Genomic DNA, 11690 nt, shown 5'->3' with positions numbered 1-11690 from the left:
CTATTTCTGCATAGATTACATCATGTTTACCATCCAAATACTAATTACAACCCATCACCACACACATGTGCTGAATTATCCCTTTCACCCTCCCCCCTCCCCCCTTCCCCTCTGGTAACCACCAATCCAATCTCTGTCTCTATGTGTTTGTTTATTGTTGTTATTATCTACTACTTAATGAGGGAAATCATACGGTATTTGACCTTCTCCCTCTGACTTATTTCGCTTTGCATAATACCTGAAATGTCCATCCATGTTGTCACAAATGGCTGGATTTCATCGTTTCTTATGGCTGAGTAGTATTCCATTGTGTATATATACCACATCTTCTTTATCCATTCGTCCCTTGATGGGCACTTAGGTTGCTTCCATGTCTTGGCTATTGTGAATAACGCTGCAATGAACACAGGGGTGCATGTATCTTTATGCAATGGTGTTTTCAAGTTCTTTGGATAAATACCCAGCAGTGGAATAGCTGGATCATATGGTAGTTCTATCCTTGATTTTTTGAGGAATCTCCATACTGTTTTCCATAGTGGCTGCACAAGTTTGCACTCCCACCAGCAGTGTATGAGAGTTCCCTTCTCTCCACATCCTCTCCAACACATGTTGTTTCCTGTCTTGTTAATTATAGCCATTCTTGTATGCCTCTTATTTCCTTTTCTTGCTTTATTACACAGGGTGGAACTTCCAGCACTATGCTAAATAAAAGTAGTGAGATCAGACATCTTTGCCTTGTTCCCAGTCTTAGGGTGAGTACGTTCAATTCTGCACAATTAAATATAATGTTAGCTGTAGGTTGCCATGGATGCTCTTTATCAAGTTGAGGAAGTTCTCATGGTTTTTGAGGTGAAGTTGGATGTAATTTTTATCTTTGTTCATCTATAGGTAAGATGTTTTTTCCCTCTGGCTTCTTTCAGTTTTTTTTTTTTTAATCTTTGATTTTCTGTAGTTTGAAATTGATAATCCTAGGTGTAGTTTTTTGGCATTTATCCTGCTTGGTGTTATCCTGAGCTTTGTGGATCTGTGATTTGGTGTCTGACATTAATTTGGGGGAAATTCTCAGTCATTATTATTTCAAATATTTCATCCATTTTTTTTCTTTCTTTCATCTCCAGGTATTCCCCTTACATATATGTTATATCTTTTGTAGTTCTCCCAAAGCTCTTGGATATTCTGTTGTATGTTTTCAGTCTTTCTTCTTTTTGCTTTTTGGTTTTTGAGGATCCTATTGATATATCCTCTAGCTCAGAGATTCTTTTCTCAGCCATGTTCAGTCTACTAATGAGCCCATCAAAGGCATCCTTCATTTCTGTTACAGTGTTTTTTATCTCTAGCAACTCTTTTTGGTTCTTTGTATTTCCATTTCTCTGTTTACATCACTCATCTGCTCTTGCATGCTGTCTACTTTATCCATTAGAGCCCTTAGCCTATTAATCATAGTTGTTTTAAATTCCTGGTCTGGTAATTCCAACATCCCTGTCATGTCTGGTTCTGATGTTTACTCTATCTCTTCAAATTGTGTTTTTCTTTTTTTTGCCTTTTGGTATGCCTCATAATTTTTTCTTGATAGCTGGATGTGATGTATCAGGTACAAGGAACTGCTGTAAATAGGTCTGTAATAATGTGATGGTGAGGTGTAAGGGGGAAGGGGAACATTCCATAGTCCTGTGATTCTCAGTTTTTTAGTGAGCCTATGCATCTAGACTGTGAACTTCACAAGTGTTTCTCAGTTTTTTCTCGCCCTCTAGGTGTCACAGGATGGCTAGAATGCTCTGGAGTTGGGTATTTCCTTCTACCTCGGGGCTAGAGCCTGCTGGAATTGGGTATTTCCCTTCCTCCAGGTCAGTTAGGCTCTGATAATAACCCAACAGGTTAGTCTCTCACTAATTAGTTTTCCCTGATGGAGGGCCTTGTTAAGAAGAACGGAGAGCTGTTAAGTATTTCAAAATGGTTCTTTTTCCCCTCCCACTGCCAGAAGCATGAGGGGATTTTTCTCTGATATTTACTGTGGGAATCTGTTCAAGATCCTGGAGGTAAATCTCAAAATTTACTGTGGGAAAACATGACTGTTTTCCCCTGGAGTTTTCAACTCTCAGACTTGTTCACACTAAGCTTACAGCAATTTGTCAATTACAGTTCAGATTTTCCTAGTCCGGCAGTGGTTCCCAGTGTTGAGTCTCTGCACTAGTAACCTGTGACTCCCTGTATTTCCCTGTTTCTCTAATCTTGGGGGCAGTGGTTTGCCCTGTGTCCTTTCCTATCTTACACATCCAGAAAGAGTTGTTTATTTTTCAGTCTTTTCACTTTTTGTTAGGATGGAATGATGATTTACAAGCTCCTTACATTCAAAACTAGAAATGGAAGTCCTTGATAGTGCCTTTTAGTGGAAAAAAATTTCAATTTTTATGAATTCTAATTTGTCTATATTTTCTTTTGTTGCCTGTGCCTTTGGTATCATGTCCAAGAAATCAATGCCAAATCCAATGTCATGAAGATTTTGACCTATGTTTTCTTCTAAGAATGTTATAGTTTTAGGTTTTACTTTTAGGTCATGGATCCATTTTGAGTTAATTTTTGTATGTGGTGTTAGGTAAGGGTATAACTTCATTCTTTTGCACATGGATATGCTGTTTTCCTAGCACCATTTGTTGAAAACACTGTCTTTCCTCTCTATTAAATAGTCTTGGCACCCTTACTGAAAATCATTTCACCACATATGTGAGGATTTATTTTTGGACTCTCCATTCTATTCCATTGGTCTGTCTTTATGCCATTACCATACAGTTTTGATTACTGTAGCTTTGTAGTAAGTTCTGAAATCAGGAAGTATGAGTTCTCCAGCTTTGTTCTTTTTTAGGATTGTTTTGGCTATCTGGGGTCCCTTGAGATTCCATAAGAATTTTAGGATGGGTTTTTCTATTTTTGCAAAAATCATCATTGGAATTTTGAAAGGGATTACATTAAATCTGTAGATCACTTTGGGTAGTATTGACATCTTAACAATTATAAGTCTTCCAATCCATAAACATAAGCTGTCTTTCCATTTACTTATGTGTTCTTTAGTTTCTTTCAGAAATGTTTTTTGTTGTTTTCATCATCAAAGTCTTTCACCTCAGTTGAGTTAATTCCTAATTTTTTTATGATACTGTAATTGGACTTGTTTTCTTAATTTCCTGTTTAAATTGTTCATTCTTAGTGTAGAGTAATGCAACTACTTTTTGTGTGTTGACTTTGTATCCTGCCACTTTATTGAATCATTTATTAATCTTAAGTTTTTTGTGTAATCTTCAGAGTTTGCTACATATAAGATCACATCATCTGTGAACAGAGATAAGTTTACTTTTTCCTTCCCAATTTGGAAGCCTTTTATTTTATTTTTCTTGCCCAATTGCTCTAGCTAGAACATCCAGTACTATGTTGAGTAGAAGAGGTAATCCTTGCCTTGTTCCTGATCTTAGAGGAAAAACTTTCATCATTGAATATAATGTTCACTGTGGGTTTTTGGCATTTTATTATGTTGAGGTAGCTTCCTTCTATTCCTAAGATTTTGAGTGTTTTTATCATGAAAGGGTATTGAATTTTGTCAAATGCTTTTTCTGAACCTATTGAGATGATCATGTGGTTTTTTTCTCTTTGTTTTGTTAATGTGGTATATTACATTGATCAATTTATGTATGTTGAACCATCCTTGCATTCCAGGAACAAATCCTACTTGCTTATTGTGTATAATCCTTTAACATGCTGCTGAACTTAGTTTTCTAATATTTTTTTGAGGATTTTAGCAACAATGTTCATAAGAATATTGATCTGTAGTTTTCTTTTCTTGTAGTGTCTTTGTCTGCCTTTGGTATCAGGGTAATGCTGGCCTCAAAGCATGAATTTGAAAGTATTCCTTCCTATTCGATTTTTTGGAAAATTTTGAGAAAGATTGGTATTATTTCTTCTTTAAATGTTTGGTAGAATTCACCAGTGAAGACATTGGATCAAGGACTTTTATTTGTCAGAAGATTTTTTTTATTACTGATTCAATCTTCTTACTAGTTATGGGTCTATTCAGATTCCATAGGTATTTTCTTTGTGGTTACTGTGGAGAGTACATTTAATATCTTAAAGTTATAACACTCTAATTTGAGTTTATACCAGCTTAACTTCAATAACATACAAACACTCTGCTCTTTTAACAGCTCTGATAACACTTTTTTTCAAGGCATTATACTCCCTTTTTTTTTTCCTTGAGGATAGTATTGAGTAGCCTTTTATTTTCATGATCACTACCATGATAATGAAATCCATGGTTAACGATTGTTTTATGTTTCAATTAAGTGTCATCTGATCATTGTAAATGACATTTTTCTAATATTGAGAATATTTTCAAACTAAACAGCTTTCATCAGAAGAAAGACAGAGGATGAAACATTACAATGGTTTGTGGTTGAAATTATACTTAAAGATTATTTTGGTTCTCAATATTAAAGTATGATAATTATATAATTTTCAGTTAAATATAGTATTTTTAAAAGGTAAAATAAACTTTTATCTGTAAAAAACAAAATATATTTAATTAAACAGTTTTACATGTGAAATATTTGAATATCAGTGGATTGTGGTTAGCATTTATTCTATGTATTCTTCATAGTAATAAAATGTATCACCAAGAAACTTATAACACATTAAAGTACCTACACATTCAAATATTGACAGTATTGTCTAAATCTACTGATATTTAGAAAAGTTCCAAGTTCTGAATTTTCTTAATTTTGAGGATATTGATGTATCTTATATTGCTGTATCTTTTGTAATAAAGTTATTACTAATGAACTATTAAAATTATAGCTGGTTTTAAAAAAATAAAATAGCATCATGTTTTATCTATAGTTTAATTATCAAATAAACAATGATTTGGGCTTTCTAATTATGAAGACATAATATATTAATCCTTATTTATATTAATATCCTTAAATATCCATAGTACTTAAACTAGAACTGTTAATGCCATTCTTTAAAAGATTAACTAGCGATAGTTTGTTCAGACCACATTTCTTAGTCAAATTTTGATGTTGTTAATGGGGTTATGATTATGAATTGGACTAAAGTTGAAAGAAAAGTTTGTTAATAAGTTATTCTCAAATATTTTCTTCTGAAAACCTAATCATGTTAGATTTACATTTAAATTTTTAACTATGCATTATTATAAAATTCTCAGATATGTGTACTTGATATTGATTCAATATTCATATTATTTTTATTGAAATATGACAATGTTTTGTCTTAATATGAAAAAAAGTATGGCTGAAAGTTTGATGTAGGAATAAAGATCCAAAGGACACTAATTCAATTTGGAATAATGACTTTTGGAGGTCAAAGTTATAGTTCAGCACTTAGATGATACACAACAAGTGACAAAGGGAAATGTCCCAAATATCATTATTCTAATATTTAAAGTATCAGAAAACGATGTCATTGTTCATACAGCATTTAAGGAATTTTAAATGTATTTCAGAAAGATTTCTAAATTTTTCATATGTAAGTACCTGCTAGTGATGTGTCACTTAAAAAATAAATACCCAAATTATCCTAGAATAAGGTGAATTTCAGTTGTCAAAATGCCTTATCTTAAAACTCCAGTATTGTTTCAAATATTTAATAATAAAAATATATGAGCTGATAAATTGTTTTAAATATAAAGATGTAAAGTTATTTACGCATATCTTGATTTTCCCAAAATCCAATTGTAATATCTTTGTGATAACAGCTAAAGGAAAATACTGAATTACATACTCTCAAGTGAGATTTGAAATGTCATAGTCCTTAAAGGACATAAAATTGAAAATAATTGCATTGAGTAAATTGCAAATGAATATAGAGGCTATTTTGGAAATCAGTGAATGAATCTAAAAGCCACACCATTAGCCACATGATGTCGCTGTATACCACAAGTCTTGGCAGTGGAAATGTACTGATCACCAAAAACTAAAGGAGGAAGCTCCATTTTGTCACAACCCGAGAGAAGACAAAAACGGTAAGGAGATAAATTATTGAAAATATGAAGTAAGAAAAGCGTGAGTTTGAAGTAAGGTGAGAGCAGTACGAAAGGTGTAGTGCTTTTGCGATGCTGTTTTCCAGGCGAGGAGGCAAGGGAGCCCGGCGCCTGCTGCTCTCACTTCTGCTTCTCGCAGCCTGGAAGGCGGGGAGCGGCCAGGTCCATTACTCGGTTTCCGAGGAGGCCAAACACGGCACCTTCGTGGGCCGCATCGCGCAGGACCTGGGGCTGGAGCTGGCGGAGCTGGTGCCGCGCCTGTTCCGGGTGGCGTCCAAAGGCCGCGGGGACCTTCTGGAGGTAAATCTGCAGAATGGCATTTTGTTTGTGAATTCTCGGATCGACCGGGAAGAGCTGTGCGGGCGGAGCCTGGAGTGCAGCATCCACCTGGAGGTGATCGTGGAGAGGCCGCTGCAGGTTTTCCATGTGGAGGTGGAAGTGAAGGACGTTAATGATAATCCACCAGTCTTCCGAGAGAGAGAACAAAGGTTCTTTATTCCTGAATCTAGACTGCTGGATTCACGTTTCCCGATAGAGGGCGCTGCTGATGCGGACATTGGTACCAATGCTCTTCTAACATACACCCTCAGCCCCAGTGATTATTTCTCTTTGGATGTACAGGCAAGTGATGAATTGAGTAAGTCACTTTCGCTTGAATTGAGGAAATCTTTGGACAGAGAAGAAACACCAGAACTTCATTTATTATTGACAGCCACTGATGGGGGCAAACCAGAGCTGGAAGGTACAGTTCAACTGCTGATCACTGTGCTCGATGTTAATGATAACGCCCCATTGTTTTCTCAGGCCTTGTACAGAGTCCACTTATCAGAGACTACGGCAAAGGGAACATTAGTGACCATATTAAACGCCTCTGACGCTGACGAAGGTGTAAATGGGGAAATTGTCTTTTCCTTTGGCACTGATGTTCCTCTTAATGTTCAAAAAAACTTCAAAATTGATTCCAGCTCAGGAGAAATTAGGCTAATTGGTAGATTGGATTATGAAGAGACAAAATCCTACGAAATTCAGGTAAAAGCAGTTGATAAAGGAAGTCCTCCAATGTCAAATCACTGCAAGGTTTTAGTGAAAGTGCTGGATGTAAATGATAATGCTCCAGAACTGGCGGTCACGTCCCTGTCTTTGCCGGTCAGAGAGGACGCTCCTCTCAGCACCGTCGTAGCCTTCATGTCCGTGTCCGACCGTGATTCCGGTGCCAACGGGCAGGTGACCTGCACCCTGACGCCCCATGTCCCCTTCAAGCTGATGTCCACCTTCAAGAATTACTATTCTCTGGTGCTGGACAGCGCTTTGGACCGCGAGAGCACGGCGAACTACGAGGTGGTGGTGACCGCGCGGGACGGGGGATCGCCTTCGCTGTCGGCCACCGCCAGCGTGTCCGTGGAGGTGGCCGACGTGAACGACAACGCGCCGGCGTTCGCGCAGCCCGAGTACACGGTGTTCGTGAAGGAGAACAACCCGCCCGGCTGCCACATCTTCACGGTGTCTGCGCGGGACGCGGACGCGCAGGAGAACGCGCGGGTGTCCTACTCGCTGGTGGAGCGGCGGGTGGGCGAGCGCGCGCTGTCGAGCTACGTGTCGGTGCACGCGGAGAGCGGCAAGGTGTACGCGCTGCAGCCGCTGGACCACGAGGAGCTGGAGCTGCTGCAGTTCCAGGTGAGCGCGCGCGACGCGGGCGTGCCGCCTCTGGGCAGCAACGTGACGCTGCAGGTGTTCGTGCTGGACGAGAACGACAACGCGCCCGCGCTGCTGCCGCCTGGGGCGGGCGGCGGGGGCGGCGCGGTGAGCGAGCTGGTGGCGCGGTCGGTGGGCGCGGGCCACATGGTGGCGAAGGTGCGCGCGGTGGACGCGGACTCGGGCTACAACGCGTGGCTGTCTTATGAGCTGCAGCCGGCGGCGGGTGGCGTGCGCAGCCCGTTCCGCGTGGGGCTGTACACGGGCGAGATCAGCACGACTCGCGCCTTGGATGAGGCGGACTTGCCGCGCCAGCGCCTGCTGGTGCTGGTGAAGGACCACGGCGAGCCCGCGCTGACGGCCACGGCCACTGTGCTGCTGTCGCTGGTGGAGAGCGGCCAGGCGCTGAAGACCTCGTCGCGGTCGCCCGGAGGCGCCGCGAGCGCAGAGACGGCGCTGGTGGATGTCAACGTGTACCTGATCGTCGCCATCTGCGCTGTGTCCAGCCTGTTGGTGCTCACGCTGCTGCTGTACACGGCGCTGCGGTGCTCGGCGCCGCCCACCGAGGGCGCGTGCGGGCCGGGGAAGCCCACGCTGGTGTGTTCCAGCGCAGTGGAGAGCTGGTCGTATTCACAGCAGAGGAGGCAGAGGGTGTGCTCTGGGGAGGGGCCGCCCAAGACCGACCTCATGGCCTTCAGTCCCAGCCTTCCTCCCGGTCTGAACACGTCGGAAGAAAATGAACATCCAGAAACAAATTCGGACCTTTCCGGTAATGTAAGTCCAAATTTCAAGCTTTAGCTTTAATTTTTTTAAATTTAACTTATCTAACCATCCTTTCAAATGTCAGTTTTAAACAGGTATTCAAAATGCTTGCTAAAATTGAAACAAATCTTACCATTTAATGTAGATATTTATTTATTACTTGCACCTGCGTCTTGAATGGAACTTGGAAACAAACAAAATCAAATGTAGGGACAAATTGTTATATTCCTTGATTGAAATAGTAGGATACTTTAAGAAATACTGAAATACTAAGTAGTCTTGATTATATGTAACACAGGATCTCAACATAGTCAAATACCGTGACATTGCAGGTTTATTTATGACCTTATCTTTCATAGTGAAATGTCAAGCCCTGGGCAAATAATTACAGGCAAAGTTACAGAAACCATCAGCCTTCCCTTGAGGTTTTAAGTTTCCAAATGGGCAATACAAATCATCTTAAGCAAATGTAATTTAAAATATATTTATTGGACGATATTTTATTTTCCATGTTAAAACATACAACCATTGCTTCATTGTCATTATGGACAATTTCCTGATGCCAACGATCTGAGTTCTTCTGGGTCTAGAAGGCTTAATGTGGGACGAATTTGTTATTTAGAGGATCAACTTAGGAATAATTACTGAGCACCTTCCATTTACTCACCCGTGTTCTAAAACCTTTATTTTTCTCAACTTTTCCAATAACTTTGTGAAGTGGATACTTTAGTCTCACTTTATGGATGGAGGTGCTGAGGCTCAGAAAAACTAGGTTCAGTATTTTACTAAGTTTTCTCCAAATTTCTCAAGGATATCCTAAACTTGCTTGTCCTAATCCACTTTATTGCCTTTGATAAAATATTTAAGGTAGCTTACAATGGAAGAAATTTGCAAGAGCAAAGTTTTAAAAATCTGTTTAAAAGCCAAAGTAAAAGATCAAGAGAGGGATGGAAGTAATTTATCCAAAACTCAAGCATCGGCTGAGTGCAAATCCTAATACTCACCTTCCTGGAAGTGAATACAGAAATATGAAAAATAACAATAAAAGGAAATTTTCTATACCAATTCTTCAAGAGAGAAAAAAGACTTTCTTCTTGTTGTAAATTCAAGGAAGAGTTGGTTACTGATCATTATGTAAGGGTTTAGCAATTTACTAAACGATGTGTTTGATAGCAGTTTCATGAAACCAGCTGAAACATATTTGGTATGGATATTATTGTATTTGCTAGTCATTCAGTCAAGATAATAATGTTAAATTTTATTTCCTGTGTTTAATTCAGAAATTACACGAGTATTAAATAGATATATTTTTGTTTGCAAACATTCAAATAAACATACAGAAGTCTCATGAAAATCCTCTTGTGAAAACATTCTATAAGAAATTAATATAATTTGTTAGTTAAGTTTCCAGAGATTTGAGTTGATACAGAGCTGTTGCTTAGAACATTGTAAGAAATAGGCTGTAAGCATGTCTCTGTAACTTTTCAAATATTAATTGTCATATCCAGTCTCTAGGCAAAAATCAGCAAAAAAATAATTTTAGAGTCAGGTTGCCAAGAAAATTTCTCAGTTCCTTTAAATATGAGATAAACTTTGCAGGATTATGAAATAGGGAAAGATAGACTAGAGAGTCACAAAATTATTTCTCTTCCCCATTTCACATTACTGTGTCCCCATAGCTACATTTGCTAATGATATTAATGTCTAGGCTTAAAATTTCCTCTAAAGACACTCAATATTTACTTATGGATCTATTCCATGAACACATATGGAAAGCCAACTATATACTAAGCTCTGCTGTAGAACCTAGGGGTACAGCAACAGTGAAACAAGATAGCCAAGGTCCTTGGCTTCAAGGGGAGCACATTCTAGCCTATTGAAAATAACAGTTGAGTTATGAAAAGACTTGGATTTTGTGTAATATTGCTCTTTCAGTTTTCTGTGTCTAACCAAGGTGTCTACAACGAGGATCTCATTCTATTTGTGACTTTTTAAAAAGAAGCAATAAAATGCTGACTGTTTTTAGCAAGTTTTCTGGAAACAAAGCGGATGAAAGCTTTCCCTCTTTATGTGAATAGTACTCAGAAAACTGTGTATGATTCTCATTGCCTCAGCTAAAGAAAAATATAATCAAGTAGATGGAAAAGCCCTAGACAGAGGAATTAAAATGATCAAACAATTGAGAGGGAGAGGGGAAACTATGTTTCGAGGGCAAACTGAAAATCATAAATGGTATGGAGGGGTAAACATATATTTTCTTCTATCAAGCCAGAAAAACTTGAGTTAGAGGCTAGCATTTGAAGCTAGAATGGCACAACTCATTTCTTCAAGAATTTATACAAGTTGGAAAAGCAATTATCTAACAGTACTTCACTGAGAGGTTAACAGTAGGATTATTAATGGAACTGAGCATCATTTGATGAATACCCAATAGCCTTTTAAATTTGACCTGAAGACATTCAGGCATGCCTTCACACAACTACATCACTGTCAAAAACAAAATTTTAGATTGATGCTTTATGGATCTAAGAACAAACAGGCCGGCCCTGTGGCTTGGTGGTTAAGTGCACGCGCTGCAATGCTGGTGGCCCAGGTTCGGATCCCGGGTGCGCATCGAGGCACCACTTCTCCGTCCATCCTGAGGCCGAGTCCCACATACAGCAACTAGAAGGATGTGCTGCTATGACATACAACTATCTACTGGGGCTTTGGGGGGAAAAAATAAAATAAATAAAATCTTTAAAAAAAAAAAAAAGAACAATCAAACAATTCTTTCTGTATTATGATTATTGTTGTCAAGGTTAAAAGTTTTCTGGGTTATTTGAAGGTATTAACTTGGAGGCGAATCTCAAATATTAGTTAATGACCACTAAACCAAAAGAAGTGGATTTAAGACTACATAGTTTTAAAAATGATTTTTTTTTAAATGGAAAGGTACTCCTGGAATGGAGGAAAAGATGATCATGGAGTGGTATTGTTACTTAGTATTTACTTTAATATAAATATGAATGGATTTCCCATTAGTAGTTAATATTCTTGTCCCATTCAGAATCCTTGTGTAGTTAAGACAACTTTCAATAGTTTTGTTGCTTTCTTTATAAGATTTCTTCCAGGTAATGTATTAGATTACTTCTTCTCTTCTTTTTTATAAAGTTGAACCAGTTGCTTTATTTTCCTCCTTTTCCACCTGTTCTTT

At 38.6% G+C, this 11690-nt stretch overlaps 1 protein-coding gene across 1 annotated transcript; it reads left to right on the top strand.

The window, feature by feature from the left end:
- The first annotated feature begins 5858 nt into the window (after nt 1–5858).
- LOC106803212 (protocadherin alpha-1-like) lies at nt 5859–9852 on the top strand. Its single transcript, XM_087429684.1, has one exon. The coding sequence runs from the start codon at nt 6113–6115 to the stop codon at nt 8528–8530; it is 2418 nt and encodes an 805-aa protein (XP_087285810.1). The 5' UTR covers nt 5859–6112; the 3' UTR covers nt 8531–9852.
- Nucleotides 9853–11690: the final 1838 nt, after the last annotated feature.

This window comes from Ceratotherium simum, chromosome 4 (genome assembly GCF_057802395.1).
Source record: "Ceratotherium simum simum isolate JZ-2026a chromosome 4, ASM5780239v1, whole genome shotgun sequence".
In the NCBI taxonomy this organism is placed as follows: Eukaryota; Metazoa; Chordata; class Mammalia; order Perissodactyla; family Rhinocerotidae; genus Ceratotherium; species Ceratotherium simum.
Note: the sequence above shows the minus strand (reverse complement) of the source record. Positions and strands in the feature narration are given on the sequence as shown.